Source organism: Rhipicephalus sanguineus, chromosome 7 (assembly GCF_013339695.2).
Source record: "Rhipicephalus sanguineus isolate Rsan-2018 chromosome 7, BIME_Rsan_1.4, whole genome shotgun sequence".
In the NCBI taxonomy this organism is placed as follows: domain Eukaryota; kingdom Metazoa; phylum Arthropoda; class Arachnida; order Ixodida; family Ixodidae; genus Rhipicephalus; species Rhipicephalus sanguineus.
Window position 1 is genome coordinate 143,512,419 of NC_051182.1, and position 21,368 is coordinate 143,533,786.

At 45.3% G+C, this 21,368-nt stretch overlaps 1 protein-coding gene across 9 annotated transcripts in view; it reads right to left on the bottom strand.

The window, feature by feature from the left end:
* Positions 1-1,133: 1,133 nt before the first annotated feature.
* The window catches only part of LOC119400131 (protein tweety), a 36,563-nt gene continuing 16,328 nt past the window's right edge, over positions 1,134-21,368 (bottom strand). The window contains exons 8-16 of one of the 9 annotated variants that reach the window (XM_037667095.2): positions 20,055-20,124; positions 18,933-18,988; positions 17,896-17,988; positions 16,116-16,255; positions 14,889-14,990; positions 12,882-12,962; positions 9,588-9,654; positions 6,069-6,187; positions 1,134-5,843 (exon numbers count right to left, since the gene is read on the bottom strand). In XM_037667095.2, coding sequence (XP_037523023.1) covers positions 5,825-5,843; positions 6,069-6,187; positions 9,588-9,654; positions 12,882-12,962; positions 14,889-14,990; positions 16,116-16,255; positions 17,896-17,988; positions 18,933-18,988; positions 20,055-20,124 — 747 coding nt within the window. In that variant the 3' untranslated portion in view covers positions 1,134-5,824. Of the gene's footprint in view, positions 5,917-6,068; positions 6,188-9,587; positions 9,655-12,881; positions 12,963-14,888; positions 14,991-16,115; positions 16,256-17,895; positions 17,989-18,932; positions 18,989-20,054; positions 20,125-21,368 lie in introns of those variants that run through there. The other 8 variants (XM_037667096.2, XM_037667103.2, XM_037667102.2 and 5 more) reach the window with 8 other exon arrangements.

Consider the following 21,368-nt stretch of genomic DNA (forward strand, 5'->3'; position numbering starts at 1 on the left):
TGTGGAACGCGGAAGCTCGCACATGTGATGGCTTCTGCCACAAGTGAATGATTAGCACAAGACAGAGCGAAAAAAAGTGAATGCAGAGCGCAGCCCACAGAAAGCAGAGCATAAGTACACTCCGTCCTCATAGAATTTACATAAATGCTCCATCCAATAGTGCCTACTCATTTTCGTGATGTCAAGCACTTCTCGAGTGTTTCAGATGGTTGAGTTTCCCAAACAGATGCACGTTTGTGTCGCTGGTTTTAGGTTGGAAAATTGAACGTCCTGGTAAATTTCGTCGGGGATTCTGCCATCGCTGCTCAGCCGAACGTAATGCTTTACGTATAACGACGAACCTTTAACTCTTAATATGCGTAGCATTTACATTAGCCGAGAAAAAGTACTTGTGGTTCGTGTGGAAACCACCTTGCACGACTCTTTCGCAGGTGAAGGGCGGGGGCTACAGTTCTGCGAGTGGAGCTTCGATTTTATCTTAGATTGTAACAGACTATCGCACACTTTAGTGCGGCAGCTCGCGATGCTGTGGCTTTCGGTAAAGTGATGCATTTTCCGATCCTTTCAAATCCTGCAAGTGCAGTCTGTGCACTTTCAACCATTCGATCCACCAGAGGTGCAACAGGCGGAACTTTGTACATTGGCACAGTTTGGATGCAAACGGTAGAAGTGTGCTTCATCTGTGACTGTTGCTAAATGAACTGCTGAAAATAATAATTGTTGGGGTTTTACGTCCCAAAACCACGATACGATTATGAGGGACACCGTAATGGAAGGCTCCAGAAATTTCGACCACCTGGGGTTCTTTAACATGCACCCAAATCTAGGTACACGGGCCTCAAACATTTTGCCTCCCTCAGGCGCGCCCGCCGCGGCTGAAATTCGATCCTGCAACCTTCGAGTCAGCAGTCGAGCGCCACAACCACTAGACCACCGCAGTGGACGAAAAAACTGCTCAAGCAGAGGCTCGGCACCGCCAATGTACGCATTCAATTGCACCCTACTTTCATATTAGCGCATGCTGCAATCGTCAGCGATTTCTTTTTTCTTCTTTGGTGTCTCTTTACGTTGTCGCCATGCACCAAAGAGCCAAAAATACACAGAAATCAACCACAACGTGGGGCTGATGAAGCTTTTATTCTTCTGGCTACATTTTGACAAAACTGCTAGGTGTACCAACGGTAGGAAATTGTTTTTCTTCTTGGCGCCGAGCGAACGCTCGTCACAGGTCATTGAAAATGGTTTTGTTCGGCTGGCCAATAATAAAAATGAAAGTTTCCTTGTGGCCGTAGAGGAAAAAAATGAGAAAGGTTCTACTATCGGCAACGTCGGCATCAATTCACAGTTCACTTGGCAGCAATAGTGAAACAGCACTTTCAAGTGTTGGCATGAACGTTAGATGCATAAGACCTTCTTGGCATGTCACTTTGATGTAAAAATAAAAACGATTATTAAGAGTAACAGCCAAAATTAAGGTGACAGGGGAAAAATGTAAGCATCTACATACAACTGCCTTCAATGATCATTTCCATAGATAAAACTTAAGAACACTGATTTGCCAAACAAGTGAAGCAGAAATGCACTTGTAATAAGTAAGCAGTATGTAACTTGACAAACATCTGATTTGCTACAAAAACTTCTTTGTCACTGTAGATGTATTGTGCATGACAAAAGATTTGCATGACCAATAAGAACAAAATCAAAACTTCGTAGTCCCCGCATGAACTAAGAACACTTTTATAAGCTTTAAAACTCAAATGAAGCAACAAAATGAGCTTAAAAGTTTTCAGTATTGAGTGCATAGCTTCTAGAAAGCTCAGAGACCATAACATACTTAACACTCTACATTTATAAACAAGACTATGATGGATCCAAACAAAGTGCAAACTGTACACTTTTACAGTGGTTGCAATCAATAGCTTTAAAATTACAATATCGTATTTCGAAAAGCCTTCTCTTAAATAGTTGCAGAGATGAGCCTTTAGCATTGTGCCAATGAAGCACGATCTTGCGGGCAGTTATGGTTGTACAGAAAGAAAAATTAAGATGTTACACAGAGGTAGTCAAACAATAGTCATTTTGCTAGCAAGCAGAGGATGACAGTGTTTTCGCTTTTGTCAAAGATGATGCCGACAAAAATGGAAACTGGCGGGAAAAATATGGATACAGCACTGAGTCTATAGCTATCGTCGCAGCACCTGAAACCAACACGTCGGCATGAAATGCCTGAGCTACGCGTGGGTTACGTACGTGTATGTATACTTTTTCTCCTCCATGCATTTGAGGCTATGCATAGGCACCTGATCACTTTGCAAAGCAGTTCCCTACGCTGTGGAGTCAGTGTGCAGGCGAAAATTTCGTCTAAAAGCGTGACATGAATGGCTAGACACGTACTTACAGCCAGAACTGCCGGCTCAAGTTCAAAGACGGATACCTCTCAAACGTTTCGTGCATGCCTAGCACACGGCCACCTACTAACGAGTCGACGCGATACCTCAATGATTTCTCGCGTTTTGTCAAAATCGTTCGCGGTTTCAAAAAAAAAAAAAAAAAAAAGGAGACGGCATTGGCAGCAGACATGTTGGTTCCAGGGTGCTTCGAGAATCCAAATGCATGGTTGGCCGAGAAGACTGAGAAGCTTCGAAGAACAATACATCTTTGGTTTTAAATAGCTACGGACTTGCTTCTGCAGTCTTTTCAGCGAAAGAAAGTATTAACAAAGCTTTTTTTTCTTTCTCACATGATGTACACACATTGCACATGTAGACAACGAAAAAGAGACATGTCTGTAGCGCTTCGCCAAAAAACGACGCAACGCCGTAATGACACGCACTACGTACAGCGAGCAAATGACGTCAAACCCGGGAACACAACCGGGAATGTGAAATGTGCGCACAGCAGCTAGCGGATCTCCTTGGGGAGGCTTGAAACGAGGAAAACGCAACCTATTTACACGTGTTTCGGGCGTGCGCTGCATAAATGCAGTGTGACCACTTAATTTTAAAAGCGCTGGAATGGAATGTTTTCCGGCACGCAAACGGGAAACAAATACCTGGAATGACGGAAGCGGTTGGTCCAGATGGTTTGTATATTCGTTAAAACTGTGTTTTTTTTTTTCCAATCGAAAGCGGGGCAGGCGTTCCTGCGTCAGTCGTAAGGAATGCGATAGAAGTTGCGCCGAAGTGCGTGTGTATGCGTATGAAGATTTGGTCCACAGCAGGAATGCTGCTCAATATGAGGATCGATTGTCACGACGACAAATCTCATCTTGGCCGCCTGTAACCTTAACCTGGCTATATTTGAGTTCTAGGTGCAATACGGAGAATGCCTAACTTCAAACCCGATTGAATCAAAATGCACGCGTAGTCTCAACAGGTGGCTACACTGACAACACACTCAATCACTCCACAGAGACGATTCACAAGCTTGAATAATGGCAGTAAATAATATATACAGCCAAATAAGCAAACTGAGAATGTCGAGATATTTTGAGTTGGAAACTAAAACCTCACATTCTGTTTTAAAGCGCTACATTTATAAGCACGGAACACTTCTAGCACTCAACAAAGGCAGAGCATATCTTGTAATCAGTCTTTCCTGGCCCATCATACTAGGAACCAAGTGGAACTAACAATGTCAGCAAGTTTGTTAAGCTTTTGTTAGCACTGTGTCTGTGGGAATAATGCATTGCAAACATTTACTATGGAATGCAAGACAGCACAGCGGGAACTAACATTTAACGAAAACTTTGTATACACGCTAATCCATTTGATGACTTCTGACCGACCTAAATGACTTTTGAACAGAGCAAAGCTTTGCATATTTGAGAACGCATGTCTGTCCAGGCTGTCCACGCACAATAAATTACAAAAAAAGCCTCCCACGAGGAGATCCGTGCCATGGTGGCTGTACACAAGTTGAGCATTGGTGGATGCACGCGTCCGCAAGTCGGAGCGCGAGATTCTCGGCAACGAGACAGAAAGAGAGAAAAAAAAAAGGCAAAAAACAACGCGTAAAAACAAACAAATGCGTGCGGTGACGTCACGTTGGCAGTCACAACCGGCATACGACGCCGACTGGCACTTTTTCGGGTGAAGAACGACGGGTGCCCGAAAATAGTCTCGTTTACGAACCCGCTGGGGTTCCTGCTGACTAGCTGGGCCCCTTGAGGGGGGGGAAAAGGATAAGTGAGGAACGTCACCGGCCTGCTGTGGGACAACGAGGAATGTTTGGGGCTGCAGGCAACAGTGGGGCAGCAATGGAGATGGTCACAGCACTGGATCGCAACGTGGCGGCACGGCCCACGCCTTGCAGCATCTCCTCCGCGTGACCAACCTACGTAACTCCTTAGCGTAGTCCGGAATGCCTTGAGACTTCCTCGCAAATCCAGCGTGAGTGTGTCCACAATCGAATCGGTGCCAGGTGTTGTCATGGCCCTCTTGCATTTCTCTGACCACCTTCCCCGCAGCCTTTCGTGATGACAGTGAAGGACGTCATGTGACGTTCCTTTTACAGAACACCGTGTGGAACTTGTGCATGATCCGTCTCCAAACTGACGTGACGACATTTGTGCGCAGCTTTCCGTGAAAGAGGTGACATTCCAGAGCCTTCTCACGATGCGATGTGGCTCCGCTGGCTTGGACTTGCAGAAGCAGCGAAGGACATGGCTCAGCATTTCGATACGCTCGATGCAACGTCACTTTGCAGCTTGCTCACATCGCCTAACGTCGGCATGTTGGGCAACTCAAACAGTCGTTCGCAATCCTTCTGTCATTCCTGTGGTTCGCCAGCAAAAACACTTGCCCCTTGTGCAAGCCATCCTGGCAGAAATCTATCATGTTGGCTCGACGATGTGCTGATGCACACCGCACGTATTCAAACTACAATACTTGGGTACAAGCTTCTTTTGTTGCGGCATGGCTTCCTCACACTGACAAGGCTTTGGCAATATCATCAGGCGCAGTGAAAATCAATGAAACATCAGCAGAAGACTTTGTACTGACCATCTCTTGAGTCAAGTCTTTGCGATTCATTTGGCATCTTTGCAAGAATGTTTGCAAGGGGGAATCACAGTGTTGCCCCACAGTCATTGTCTACTCGTGCTACCTTTGATCTGTCCTTTTATCTTTCCTCCGAAGTTGCTACCATGGCTCTATAACTTACAAAAAAAAAAAGAAAAGCTTTGGCAGATACACGGCATCTTGAATCTGACCATGCAAACATTCTGTAATGAGAACCGACAGCCACCCAATCAAGTATTCGGGAAGAATCTTTCTGAAGCCATGTCAAGTAGTCCATCATTCCAGTCACTGCTTGGAATGCTGAACTCAATCCTACATCTTGCCATCTATTCATGCCGAAAGCAGCGCTTCTTTGCGATGAAGCAGCAATTCGGAGCTCGCTTCCATGCATCTTCAAACAGGTTCTTCAACAAAAGCATTTCAGTAACTCTTCGACACTGGTAGCACAGAGCTAATCCACCACCGAATTTCCAGCAGGTGTACTCATGTTCCAACGTGGGAAAGCGGGTGACAGAGCAACCGGCACATGATCAGACGGGGCCAGGGGATGACAAAGAAGAACTGGGAGCTCTACTAAGACGTTCACTATAACACGTCGGATGATGGGGGAAAAAAAAATTAAAGATGGCTGGTCGGGTGAAGTCATCAGCACACTTGCGCAGATGTGCAGTCAGATGTTGGCGGGGAAGGTACGAGAACAATGAGGGGGAATGGAGGTGTTTTTTTTTTTTCAACGTCTTCTCATTTGCCGGAAGTTGAAAAGTCTCTGCTTCTCTCCCTCGCTCAGAACTTTGTGGCGCATGTCAGGTCGCCGTCGTGGTGCTGAAACAGCCACAACAAGGAGTTTTTTTTTTCACGTCGGGTACGCTCGCCGAGACTGCAACGCCTGGTGGTACTGCCCAGTCCGCAGGTGTAGGACCAGGGCCCACCAAAAAACGGCGGGGATGCGTGGTGGCGGGGTAGGGGAAACGGGGAGTGGGAGAGAGAAAAAAAGGGAAAAAAGAAAACGCAAAAACGAAAAATCATGCGGGGAGTCGAGACACTCACGCAAAGGAAACAAAAGAGAACGACAGGGCCCGCTCCGGCGTGCCGCCCCGGCGCGCGACGCCACCCTTGGAGGCCAACAACGGTTCCCACGAGTCCGAGGCCACGGGCCGCATGCTGGCCTGGTCAAACATTTGAGGAACGCGGGAGTAGGAGGGGTGGGCAGGGTGACAGGCTCTAGTGAACTGATCATCATGGGGGTCTGCTTCATCTCGCATGTGCCAGCTCCACAGAGTGCAACATTTGCTTTATTGCAGGAAGAGCTTCAAGGCTTATCTTACACATTAGGTGCTCTTTAAGGTTCCCAAGTGCTCTTCAGGTGCCCTAATGCCATTCAGGTGCTCAAGTGCTCCTTAGGTGCCCTTTAGGTTCCCTGGTGCTCTCACTTCATTCCATCAATAGCAGTGCACTTTCTTCTCAATCATTACGTTATGAAACCACAACTTTGATGAGCTCTTTATACAATCATTCAAGGAGTCTTTCCTTTCTGCTATGTCCTCATATAATATAAATTGCAGTTGACAGAACGAAATGTCAGAATGTAAATATTAGGGCGACACTACTGCTCATGTTCTTCAAACTGTCAAAAATTCTCACTGCTGTGAAGACATCTTTCAGACAGCAGCTGTGTTATGCAAAACCCGGGCTTCCCATAGAAGTGGCAAATGGTGATTTTGTACCCTGAGGAACTAACACATTTGTATCAGACAGCCCCAGTGACAACAGTTCAAACATCTCTCAACATCATGCGGTTAACATGAAGTGTCATGCTGCAACCTAGTGTGTCCTGTTTCAATCAGCTAAAAGTAGATAGGACAGTTACTGAATTAACACAATAAGGGATTGTCACTGGCGTCAGACCTCTGTCATTTTTTTTCCCCAACTGCACACACTGCACCCTCTTTCATTAACAATTTTAGTTTATAGGTATGTGACAAGCTGTACAAATTGGGAAGTGAAAGATAACACATGCTATCAAAAACTAGCTAAAGCCTGCTCATCAGAGAGGAGCGTAACAATTTTTTTAGTGCACTAATGAAGGCGACAGTGCTGTAATTCACCAGGCAGAGCTGACACTCACTTATCAATATTTGAATAAGGAATGCTGCTATGCTTTTAAAGTCCAATTCAGCTACAGCATGAGAAAAAAGAAACTGTCCAATGCTTGGACTCTACAAACAAAATGAAGGGCGGTGTTTAGTAAAGTTGTGCACACATTTAAATAGTCTGATATGTCTGTCCCTACCATTCGCATAATTTGTCACGAACTCTGATTCCAAAAACCACCTCGACACGTGAGAATTTTATTATATGCTCTACGCAGCTGGCGGTAACATCAATTCCGCATTTTGTACTCTGTGGTTCAAAATTTAAACGTATTACTTCGCTAGCAGCAACATGACACCATAAGGTGCTGTCATGACACCATGCAGGTTAAAACACTCCAAGGCACTTCAAAAATGCAAGTCGTAAGGGCCACGGCTAGCCCCATATCAAATGTTACAGGACTCATTCAGCAGCAAAAAAAACCTAAGGCTGCGAAACCAAGTAGAGCATGCGTCTCCAAAGAAATGAGACGTGCAGGAAGGATTACGTCACAGGACTCAAGATGCACTTTCTGGCATACCAAAAAAGAAAAAGATATGGTTTCAAGCAGTTGTGGATCGCTACTGAAAAGATTCCGTATGCCATTCTCGTAATTCAATTTGCACATTACTGAAGTGACGATAGTATGGACACCATCATTAATTCCACTTCTCATATGCTCCGATATGGAAAACGTGCGCAATTGCGAGAATGCATACGAATTTTTTTTCAGAAGGGATGGCAGTACCAGAAAAGCGTTACACTGATCCCTAGCCAAAGCCCATATCACACTTGTGTAGCCAGAATGATACGGAGCGCAAGCACACCAGCCGAATAGAGCCGGTACGACGTCTATCGGCAGTTACTAGATGACCGGCACCATCTACAAAGTAATTCACATTCTACAGCTGTCCCCACCTTCCCTTCAATACATGTGTGATACAGCTTTGTGAAGCTAGTGACAATATCACCCTTGTTTAAAGAGTGCTTTGCCACCCCCAGACATTCATTGTGTCGACTTACTGTGTGACCTGCACTCTCTTACTGAGCACGAGCAGGGCATCCAGCAAAATTAACTGCATCGAGTGGTTGCATTTCTTTCGCGAAGACTGCAACAAGGAATTATTTCTAAGCTGGCACTCAAGAATAAAGCCTTGCCTAGTGTGCCTTTACTCAGTATCATTCCGGCCACACCTGTAGACATGAAGTGCATTTTGCAATTAGGAGCTCGTGCTCAGCTAGAAATTGCCATGGGATTTTTACTTTTGTAAACAGACATGAGAAGTTAGGTTCCATTAGTGAAAAGATAAGCTTCCACCACGAAGTTACTGGTTAGCGCATGCACTTTCCAGGTGATAAATTAAATGTGCTCGCAACCCCTGCACTATAAAAGGGTGATCAGCCATATCTGCCAGCTACATTTAAGGAGTTACAATCTGCCTTCACAAGCAAATCCTTTCGCATAATAAAAGGACTAATAAAGACTGGCACGAAGCTGCAGTTGTCCACAACACTATGTGGTTTGTAACAGTTAATTTTTTCCCATGAATATTACTGGCAGCAAAAGATCACTCAACAATCTACTTGCAACAAACTAACATAGATGTACGAAAGGCAGTCTTTATCTAACTTTGTACCTGTCTTCCTACAACACGCTTTCAATTTTGACAATGCCCTTTGGCATTACACAGCTACCGTAAATATATTCTGATCACTCTAGCATGCCGAATGTGATGACACAGCATTTTCCTCATGTTAAAGTTGCCAGAGGTTTCAATAACTTCTATCTGGTAGTACTCTAGACATTACAAAACGCTAGTAGCATGCGGTTTGTACTTCAGTATTCGCTTGAACAGTGAGTGGCATTGTCGAGTGAGCAAATGTAGATCCGCAGCAAGGCAAAAAGCAGACTTGTGAATTAAGAAACTGAGTCTATCGAAAGTGGCCTAAGTTTACGCGAATACAGAGCACTATCAAGCACAGCACCTAGTGTCACACGCAGACTCGTTGTCAGGGCCTGACATTGTGTGACATTGATGCTCTTACTCAGTGTCACGCCCAGACTCACTGTCAGGGAATTACAGTGTGTGACACTGATTCCCTTATTCTGTGTCACACCCAGACCCATTGTCGGGTTGCGACGCTGTGTGACTGATGCCCTTACCCAGTGTCATGTCCAGACTCATAATCGAGGCATGACACCGCGTAGCACTGACGTCCTTACTCAGTGTCACGCCCAGAGTCATTGTTGGGGTGTGACACTGTGACACTGAAGCCCTCACTCGTCATCATGCCCAGACTCACTGACAGGGTGCGACACCGTGCTTGATAGTTTGAAGTGAATGACCAAAGATAAGCCAGGTTTATGCACGGAGCTAAAGGCTGCCCAAAAGCTTAGACACTGCAGCTATGACAATTAGCTCCGGCGTCGCTTACCGTTGGAGGTGGTGTGTACCTGGCTTGCAGAAATGCTTGCTCTTCACGGCTTGCGGTACGTCCATTCCTATGGGGCGGGCCACAAGAGGCAAGGGGAGGAACAGACAAAGAAAAAAAAGGCCTTCGAAAGGCCGCCAAACGCACCAACAGATGTGCACGACAGGGCACAGACACGGCGGCTGCACCCGGTAACCGATATTCGCAATGAAGATGCTGCGATCGCTGATCAAGTCTATGTAAAAAAACACACAGGGACGTTTCAGGACCCATGCGGTCTGTTCAATTAAACTTGGTCCTGAACAGCCTCCGCATGTTTTACACCTTGACTGGCCTGGCTTCTGCAGCTCCTTCATCATCAAGTTACCTGAACAGACTAACTTTCGTTTAACTCTTCACTAAACAATACTTGCCATAAAGATTCGCTGAAAATAAACAGAACGAGCTTTTCAGTTGCTAACTTGGAGAGCTGAGCCCCAGGAGTGTTACACTGCCTTTCTTTTTGAGGTTTACAGGACAACTGAAATCGCGTTCAAATCCCCACCTCAATGCCGGGCATTTGAAACATTAAAGTTAAGTTAATCCGTGACAGCACAAGAATGATAAGCGATACACTTTTTCAGTGCTTCTTATACATTCATGATATCCACAGTCATAGACTACTAATTGCATACTGAACTCGACTTGATTAGATGAGAATTCATGAAATGCACACCAGGGTGGTGGTGCGGTGGGAATTTCATACTTAGCATCGAAAGATAAATAACCTACCAATCAGCACAAGGCCTGCACGTTATTCTCTGAGGTTATCGTATAACCACATCTGCGGTACTCCCACACTTATTTCCCTTTGAGGTTTGCCCAGACCATTTTACGTGCAACCGAATGCGTCCCGAGTTCATGAGTGCTTGATACTGTACAATAGTGGACACAAATGCCAGGAACAGATGAGTCTAAATTATCCCCAGTTTGTTGGGCTTAATGAGGGTTGGGTTGACGAGCTCTCATTGCACATTGTCAAAAGACTGGAGATTTGCCCGAGCAAGTTAAACTGTGCTCCAGCTCAACCTATCATTTTTTAAGAGCTTACCGCAAAAAGTTTTTAGTTACGTCAGTTAAACAATAATCCCACTTCATTACTCGCTGAAGTAGTGCAAGCACAGTACTACCTACATGGCAATTAACGACAAGTGTAGCATGTAATCTACAAACAGCAAGGCAACATTTTGTAAACTCACCACTGCTAAATATAGAAAGATGTTAATAGCACTGCCTAAGCTCAAGCAGACAACCCAATTCACGAGATAAAAGCAACGTCTCACCATTGTTGTACAGCATTCAAGCAGGACAGGTGCACACACGTTTGCACTTTCCATCACCATGGACGTCACAGACGACACAGCACAACCCAGCATAAAGATATGCGGGCGTTACCTCTACTAGTGCGTAACTTTGCATTGCCAACACTAGTGCAGTGACCTCTAAAAGCACTTAGCAGTGTTAGAAGTCAGCCAACCAAACCAAGCTCTGCCGCCAAACAAACACGAGGAACTAAACAGAAACTAGAACACAACGCTTAAAAATAAAACGTTGAAAGCGTATCCGGAAATCGCTCGTGCATGCAGGTGCAGAACTAACGAAATGCGCACAAGTTCCCCAATCAGTGCTTTGTTTCTGTCTTCATTTTTTTTAATATATACAATGAAAATCACAGATACAACACACTCTTCATTCCCCAGGATCTATAATTCTAAGTGCAAAAAAATACTTCTAATTGGTTCAGCAAACACATCGTGCCGATCCTACTCTAGGTTCCTAGCTATCCTACGGACACTTTAAACCCGATGCATTCACATCTGCAAACTGTCCTCAAAGAGCAACTGCTTCGCAAGTTTGAAACATGTACGAACCTCTTGACGTCGCTTAAGGCAGGCGTGTTATGCAGGACATTTCTCAATTATCTGTTTATATTTTACGCAGGCTGCATAAGTAACTACAGGCAAGCAAATGAAGAGTGCTTTCTTTTGCGCAAGCAAATAAATGCTCCACTTTGACACATTCTAGTCAGAAGTTATCCTTGACTTCCTCAAAAGCAGGTACTTATGTTGGGCTAATACACTACGAGACAAACACAGATGTTCATGTTAGTTCTATACTTATAGTCCGCTTTTCTACATGAGCAGTACTGTTTTGGGCTATCACATTCACTCACATGCATTGGCTAAATGATAAATGATGGCTAGTGTCGGCTATCCGCTGTTAAAACAGCAATGTTGCCTTTATTCAACCTCAATTCAATGACCGAAACGTTGCTCTTACAAATATACAAATAGCATAAACTAATTCCGCCTCAATTTCTTTTTCTCAGAAAGTTAACTCCACAAAGACATTTCCATTCACCCAGTTCTTTACTTTTTCACAAACAAGTACGAGACTGACACCTGCATCCACAAGTGATTCCAGGTAGTACACTCCGCCGCAAAAGTTCCCGGAACACTCAACCCATAGAGAGAAGCTTTCGCGTAGCTTGAGAAGAACAACGCAGCCCTTGTACAGAAATACGAGCTGCGCTTCCTGCTTCCAAGATTTGTACATATGGTTCAACAAATTTTCACTTCTCCTAGGCCTGTGTGTTCGGCGAACTTCTGCAGCAGCTAACACATCTGGGGGGAGGGAGGAGGGGTTACTACTACTCCCAGCAAAGGCAGGGGGCCTATACCGTACCACGGAATACGGAATAATCTTACGTGCTGGAATACGGAATAATCTTACGTGCTGGTCCTTCCCGATTGGTCAATTCTGCCTGTCAATCAACTAACAGAGTAGCCATGGCACTACGAGCGCATTTCACTGGCCTTATCAAAATAAACCAGGATGCCCAGTGTGACTACAAAATAATGGAATAGTACTCCATATTCCGTATATCGAAATGCATCAGAGCCCCCTACATGGGCTGTGCATGGCGTGATGTCAGAAACCAAACGGAGTAGTATTCCGTATCCCGTGGTACAACGTAGGTCTGCAGTACGTGTTAGTGCCGCAGTAGTTAGCGTGAGCGAGTGAGACCGCTTCCCGTCTGCAAAGTTAATTAGACCGGGGTGCGCCCGAGACACAGACAAGTCAGGCAAGGCAGGCAAGCAATGGGGGTGACCAAGCATGTCGAGAGGTTTTCGTCGAGAACGGACACAAACACATAGAGCAAACTCGACAGAGCGTCAGAGCGGCGAGTTTGGGAAAGTCGGTGGTGAGGGAATGAGAGAGAGAGAGATAGAGGGCACGGGAAGGTGGGTCGCGTACGTGTCGCGGCTGCGTCGAGGCGCACCCACCGCGGAGGGGGGCAGGAAGGGATCCTCCTCGTCCACGGTATCTCGCGGCCGCCTGCGCATCAGCCGGCCCCCCCGCAACGGGGGGCAGTGTGCACTGGGGCACCCACACACAAACAGAGACACAGGCGCGCGCTCTCGCGTCGCTTTGAAACCCTCGAAAAAGAAAGAAACCCTCGACCGAGAAGTTCTCGGTGACAAGTTAACCCTTTCTGGTCTGAATTTCGTTTTTGGAATACCTTATACTTCATACCAATGAAGAAAAAACTAAAGAGAAGCAACCAAAATGAATATCAACAGTTTTTCACAATACATGCCAGTCATCTATAAAAGATCAGTATGCTGCAAAGCACTTGCAGAGCTTTAACCTACTTAATCTAAATCGCAAGCACATAAAACAAATGGCCACACAATCCAGATATTACTTCTGGGCCGTGCCCAGGACATCTTTATGTACTATGTGAGATGCTTCGAAGACTCAGCTCAAACATTTAACCTTGACATACGGTAATTTTCGGACTTTTCTGCTAAACTTTCGACAAGAAATGATCGGCGACACTAACTTTTCGTAAGAGACGTAATTTCTCAGGTTACTCATGGCTGTTGTCTCTATTTAACTTTGAACGTTCCACATAAGGCATTACAATTCCTAAAAGGATCGTTGGACCAGAAAGGATTAAGACTGCAGGCCTTGCTTAAAAGTTTACTGCAGCTTAGTGCTTTGTAAACTCCCCACATATAAATAACACAAGGTAGTGAACTCAACAAAACCGGTGCTGAAAGCAAATCGCTTTAAGGTTGCCTCATCTCTTAGAGTTATGAAGACATAGATTAACTCTAAACAACATGGGTTGGACCTCCAGTAACTTCACAAATGAAACAGTGAAGTGCATTTTTCTGCTTTGCCTGTACCAAAATGGTAATTGCCCTCAATGGCTGTGTGGAGAACAATAGGCAGTAATAATGGCACTTTGCTGGCCAGCAGTGACAAGGTTTGAGGTGAGAAAAAGTGGCATGGTGGGATAATGGTAAGAAAATGTACTGAAGTGTTACATAACTGAAAAGAGCAGGCAAGGGATAGACACACTGAAAATTGTATGAAAAGAAATGCTAATGGGGTAGTAATAGGTGAAACTGAACCTTTTTCAAGGAAAAACACCAAAAATGGCAATTTAAAAAAAACTTTCAACCAAATCAGAGACGGAAATTAATTATAAGAGGCTGAACACTGTACGTCATCTGATGAGCGCACTGCATATGGGGCTAGCCTAAAAAAAGCAAGTGGCTCACTGAGATACTTTTGCAAAATCAAGTTTCTATATCCTTGTCTGTGTTTACCCTTGCTGTCAAAACAAAACGCGCTATGAATGCATGTTCTCTTACACTATACAAGTCTTCAAAATATATATATTTCAATAACCAAGCAAACGTAAGATTAAAAGAAAAACGGTTTTTCATTTGGCTATGTTATCCTTTTACTTCTTTCTTTAATTATCTTGAGGGCTGCTTGTTCTTATCAGTTGCTATGACCTCCTGCAGGCCTGCCTACTTCTCAGTTTGTGCTGCACAAAGTGATAGAGTCAAAAAGCAACATGAACGAAAAGGACTGGAACTGTCTAGAGTGTTGATACGTGCCACGTACTGTCAGCGCCAGTCCACATCATTATGTCTTCCTTCTTGTGCCAGTTTATGCGCACCGCACAGATTTACCGCTCGCAAATTAGCCCTTGAGCGAATTATCTTGCTGTCTACTTCATTGAAAATTTCGTGCACTTCTTAAATGCAGTGCATTAGGAGCAGACAGAATTCAAATTACACGCAAAACCGAGCTGAGACAACGCAATATTGCACATCTAAACGATCCAGCAATGATCGTTACAGCAGGTTCAATGCTCTGCTTGAGATAATCAAGATTAGTAAAGCACAGAACTCGTCACGGCTAACTGTTCACGTCGTTGAGAGTGGCCACGCAAGCACTCACCTCTGTCGAATGTGAATCCAGGTGTGAGAGGCCACCCAGATAAGCACCGTGAACAGCAGTCCGCCCCCGAGGGCAGAAGCCAGCATGAAGGCCGTGCCCTCTCTGCACACAAGACGACAAGATTCAAAACAGTAGCTACAGCCGAGGCACTGTAATGAAAAACAACGCAAGAAGACAGGGACGAAAAGGGGCTTACACGAGCGTTGTGTGTGCCCCTTTCTGCCCTGTCTTCTTGCGCTGTTTTTCGTTACAATGCTTAAAAACCAACTAGTCCACCAACAAGCATTAATACAGCTGGAGGCCTTAACAGGGCCCTGCAACACTTTTCCAAGTAATCGTCTAATGGCTTCGTTAAAAAAGCTTATTGGCTCACGAATCAACTGCCACAAAATTTTTCAGAATCCGTCAAGCATGAGCGGAGTTACAGGGACTTGCCACACGCTTTAAAGGTGTACTGACACCTTTTTTTGAAGGCGAGTTTACTCCGCCATACGAATCTCCTGTATGCAGAGACGGCTCTGAGCAAGTGTGAAGCTCAGCAAATGCTGATAAGATATTTTGGTATTAAAGTCAATTTTCCGATGGCGCACCTACCGACATCGACACTAGCTTGACGTCAGGCTACAGTGCCAATTCTGGCGACTTCACGCAGCAGTCTGGCTAGTTTTGATGACATCAGGTACCGAAACTTCCAAGATGGCCGCTTGTGCGTCACCAAAACATTAAAAATGGCTGCTTGTGCGTCACCAATGGAGCCACGGTGTGGAGTGGCCGTGGAAACGTCACTATGTATCGTGCGAGCACGTGACGAGAAGCTCATACCGTGTTGTGACGTCAGGGTACGGTAGGAACCGAAAGTAGCTTTTAAAAACATACTGTAATTACTTTTTGAGGGTGCATGCACTCGCACTTAGCACTATCTTCTCTGGGCTCTTGAGGGCTTGACCTTTCATTTGACGCAAAAAAAACGACAACTAAAAATTCTCGTGTCAGTACCCCTTTAAGCACTTTCTCTCTCCTTTCGTACCAGTGAGTGCACTGAAAGTGGGAAGGGTGATGACAAGGGGACAAGAAGATGCATCCTTACATCATCACCTTCAACGCTTTCTTTTCGTTCTTTCTGTAGATTTCCGTACATGCCACCCATATTGATGCCTTTTGATATTTAGGTTGGTAAGCAGATAGAAACGAGAAAAAATAACATCAAGAAAAGCATGCAATGCTCACAAGAGGCCAGTGCAGGTGGCGTCCATGGCGCGATGATACTCGCGGTTGAGCGGACGGCAGTCGAGCAGAAGGCCGAGCTTGCCGAGCGCATTCTGACTGCCATTGAGTTCCTGGCCCAGCTGACCCAGCAGGGAGTGAACCTGGAGGGAAGGGGGGAGGTCAAGGAGTACAGTCGAACTTTAATATAACGAATTACACTGAAACATCGATATAACGAACACGGATATAACGAAATATCGGTTATAACAAAGTAAATAAGGAATAGTCTTGCAATACATACAGTGTTAGGTGTCATGAATTTTCGGATGAAACGAAGTTATTCTAGTGCATGCTGTACCGGTTACTTGTTACGGATACACAACAGCAACATCAACAGCCGAAGTGAATGGCACTCAAATGCATCAACAAAATAGTCTACACTGCATCAATCGGGCACTCTTGTGGCTTCTATTAGTAGAACGCTTGACGCGAGCATCATCACTCTCACAAGCCAGAGGTAAACAAATGCAGATTTCTTTAGGATGCAGTGCATTGGTGCGGTGCTCTAGACAGAAGCGTAGACGGCTGTACAATCGACGTCCGATTTCCCGGACCCTCAAGGGACCGCGAAAACGTCCGGAAAATCGGGCAGTCCGGAAAAACGAATGCATGTGAAAACGCACCTTTTTGGTAGCTATTTTTCGCTGACGGAGAGGATCACAGCCGGAGTACAAGATTCCCATAGCAATTCAGCCAATGCATCGTTTAGGTGGCTCTGAAAAGAGCCGTTTATAAAAAAAAAATACGACGTGGCCGGCACTACCTCATAGGTCAGCACTTGGGCGCAAAGAAGTCGCTTATTTTCTTTTGCACGGTCCACTTGCCCGCGATTATGTCTGCCTCAATTTCAGTCAACGTCATGTTGCCGCTGTACACCAATGACAGTGTCATCAGTGCTCGCGTCAACTCCGAGCTCGTTGGCAGTGTAGGAGCTGGCTCTTCGTTCTCGGTGTCGGAGTCATCGGAATCCTCCGTAACTTGATGAATGATTTCGTTATCGGTCAACTCCGCACATAGCTTGAGGTCTTTGTCAGCGTCGGCGAAGTCCTCAAGGGTTATCTCGGCTGGAATCAACACGCCGCCAGCGCGCAGATCGTCGAAGGCAACGTCCGCGGATGGCAGTTCGTCATCGTGAGCCTATGAGGTGGCTTTGTGCGCTTCGAAGGCACGGACGAAGACGAAGGAGCAGTCGGTGCCATTGCTGTAAACGGCGAATCCGCTCGACGAAAAGCGCAGCACGAAACAGCTAGGAACTCGGTGGATGCTGAAGGTCGGGAAACGTGATCACTGAAGGTAGCGCGCAGCAGCAAACGATCAACCGCAGACACGACCGCAGTGCTGGCACAGCTGACAAAACAACACGTGAACTCGTGAACGAACACAGTGAGGTTTGGCTTGGCTAAGCTACGGCTGGCAACGGATTGACACGTGCGGTTTCGAGGTTACGGCAGCCGCGGCGCGGTGCGGCGGTGCTGCTGGCCACAAAGGATATGAAAATGAAAACAACCAAAATGGCGGCGTCGGTGGCGACTTTGGGTCGGCGGTTAACAGTAAAAAGTCCGGGAAATCGGATGGCGAAGGCTATAAGCGTCCGGAATTTCGGACTTTTTAATACATTGAGTCTACGGAGAACTTGACGGTGCCACAGATGAGTCCGGGAAATCAGGCATGTCCGGAATTTCGGGCGTCCGGGAAATCGGACGTCGACTGTACACGCATGCACACGCGTAAGCGGGCTCACCTCCTTGCGGGGGAAGTAACGGTCTGCTATTTGCGTCACTGGTGCCATGAGAGTCTGCACACCGTCGACAGCTGCCCGCGCCTCTCTGAGTGGCTGTAAGACAAGAACAAGCGCACGAGTTTAAACTAAAAGAAAAGACATCTCAAAACTGAGATGAACCGAGGCAGATGCTCGGTTCACATTCACAGATGATAATTACAGCAAGTTCAAAGCAACATCTCAGTAGCTAAACATTCAAGAAGCGAGTGCTTGCCAAAATGACCAAAACGCAGCCTAGCGCTTTCTGGCACCAAAGTGGCCAGTGGACAATCTCCTGACATAAGAAAGGGAGCAAAAAAATGATATAACTTTAAAGGTTATCAACAGTAATTCAGTGCCATTTTCACACAAATGCACATCACCACGTAAGGTTTTCACGGGCCAACCATGGAAAAACATCATGACATTGAAGACAAGCTTGGAGACTTTCTTAAGCAACATTACATTGAATGATGAAAAATTTGTAAACCGGGGTTGTGCTGGAGCCGACGTTTTGACAAGAAACTTGTCTTCTTCAAGGCTGCAACCTTGAAGAAGACAAGTCCGCTTGTCGAAACGTTGGCTCCAGCATAACCGCGGTCTACAAATTTTTCATCACAAGCTTCCATCTTGCCCTGACTCCAGCCTTTTTTTGGATTTACATTGAATGAGTTTGTCACTGTAATGACCCTCTAAACAGCCTACGATCGAGGTGTATCCAGAAGCAATTTTAAATCCAAAAAAGATCGCAGGAGAAAAGGAACTGCCAAGAGATTAAATTTCCCATTCTACAAAGGCAAACTGTGTTTGTAGTGTCTTTATTTTTTGTGCATGCCATGGTTAATTTTAAAAAATTGGTAACATTTCATTCAGGAGCATTCTCATTTAGAATGTGCAAAAATTTGGGTGCGTGTTAGATTCGAGTAAATACGGTATCCTTATCTCAGCCAATGAAATGACCTGCTGCCCGACATTTTTACAACTCTTTTTATTACAGCAACTGGACACGATATGCTCACCTCTACAAATGGACTGGAAGAGTCATGCCTGCAGTGAAGATAGTAGTTGAGCACAGCTGGAACAAGAAAAAATGTTGGAAAAACGTTAACTTGACTCCGGACTAGTACAGCTATCAACACGACAGAAGACAGGTGTTGTTTCGAGACTTCCAGTAAGAAAATTACTACCATTCTAAGCACTACAGCATTGCCAATTAAAGGGACGGACAACCGCCAAGAACACGAATTGAGATAACCCCACTAGTGAAAAGATTGTTTATAGTATTGGCTAAAACAAACCCCACTTTTCTCATTAAACGCAGATTTATATTTTCATTTCTTCACTAAACTCTCGAAAAATGACTGTTGGTGCTCCACATGGTAATAAAGTGAAGATGGATATGACTCCTATCATGTGACCTTTTACTGGTGTACGTGGTTAATGATTTCTATATTAGCGTTAAAATGCAGTACACTTTTTTATTATTATCTTTTATAACATGTGCAGATACGCCTTTGTTTATACTGAGCGGAACAGCGCCGCCGCCTTCGATTGACATATGATCCGATGCTCATGAGCGTCGTGTTAGCTGAGGAACTAGCGGCACCTGCCGACCAATTGGAGAAGTACCAGGAGCGCCTGGTTCGCAAGGTGGTAAAGGGACTTCACATGATGACGAACGTTAGGAAGACTTATTGTACCTGCTTTTTACATTCAAAAACAGTTGAAAATGTCAAAATGAAGGTGGTTAACCCCAGTAGAACTCACTCCTGTGAAAGCAGAACGTTGAACGTAATGAACAATTTGCAAGAAGGGCTATCGGCATTGCTATCACTCCTCAGTGTTGCTGGAGGAGGGTCTCAACTTTTTTAGTGGCTTCTCAGATTGAAAAATCCTGCTTAAAAAATATCCACACACTTTTGGAACTAACCGCTGCAGGTTTAACCACTACAGAGTGGGAGCTTTTCGTTGCACCATAAAAAACTGGGTCAACAAATATCAGCTGTCAGTCCCTTTAAGGTTGCTTCGGCAGAATATACTGCACACTCATAACGAATCTAGCCATAATGAAATGCTTTGTTGTAGTTTAGCCTTGAGAACAGCCCTGCAGCAAAAGAAAAAAAATGCCGGGTAATGCTTACCATTGTCCACCATTCCGCTGGACTGCTTCTGAAGGAATGGCTCAGGGTCCAGGCAGAAGTCCGAGCCGGCCTACGCGACAAGAACGGAACCACACTTTCAAACAATCTTCAATGGACCGGTTAGACAAGACCAACACAAGAAGTACAAAAAGTTTGAGACGTGTGCACACGCTGCACTGATAAAATCCTACTGAAATGCTATGCTAAACTTCTTTGCTTGAATCGGTACAACACTAAGCTGTTATTTAAATGAGGTGATTAATTTAGACACCCATTTCAGATAACACAAATTTTTAATTCCACATCTAAGGACGAAGAAAATTCCACTCCAAAGAAAAAGTAATGTAATGAAATCCCCATTTATTTCTTGCATGATAAGCACATTAAGTAACAAAAATGTCACTTGAGGAAAAATATTTATATGTAGTTACTGTGCTCAGCTGCCCATAACAAACTTAAGTTCACCATGTAAAAAAAATCACACCATTTCCCGCTAAAGGGGACCATGAGGCGATGCGAAGCCGGAGCACTTGCACGATCGCATTCCGTTGGCGTTATTTGGGCATGCTACCGACCTCGCGTCGTGGAACGTGAAGAGTAACGCTACGCGCGTCTTGTCTTCCCTCTAGCCTGGACGTTAATTCTCACAGGGCGAGCGGGGAATGCAGTCGGCAGGCGTGCGAGAGGGGGGCAGCGTAGGAGATGAGAGAGGGGGAGGGGACGTGCATGCGCTGGTGCTCATCGCGGCGTTGGGAAGGAGAGAATTTCGGCATGTCTAGCCCGTGTTTCTGAGGAAGAGTGGAAAGGGGGAGGGGAGAGAAAATGGGAGAGAGGGAAGTGAAGAGGGGGAGTGGAAAGGGTATGCGCATGCGCAGTAAGGGTGGTCACGCCGCACACCACCACCACCACCGGATTGAACTCTGCCATAAGATACTTCGCATCTAAAAAATTACCATGGGTTAGTGTCAAGTTTCCCATGAATGATTACTTTGAGGCCTAACACTCGACATTTCAGAAATATTACATTGAGCCCCAACTTCAGTACGTCGGCATGACGTCATAAATTTCAGCCTTCCTTTTTTTCAGAAACCGCCACTTTGGCTAAGAAAAATTTCCCAGAAATGGCCACGTTAAGTCTTTGGATCCCACGGAATAGAATGTGATTAACTTTTGCCTATATTAATTATGTAGGCCCATCTTCGATGCTGTTAAAGTCTACGACATCATAGCAAGTTGGTGTGGGTACCTCGACGCAGTGTCGCCACCTGTGCTTTTTTCTTTTTTCGCCTTTTCTGACTCAACGAGCGTCTTCTT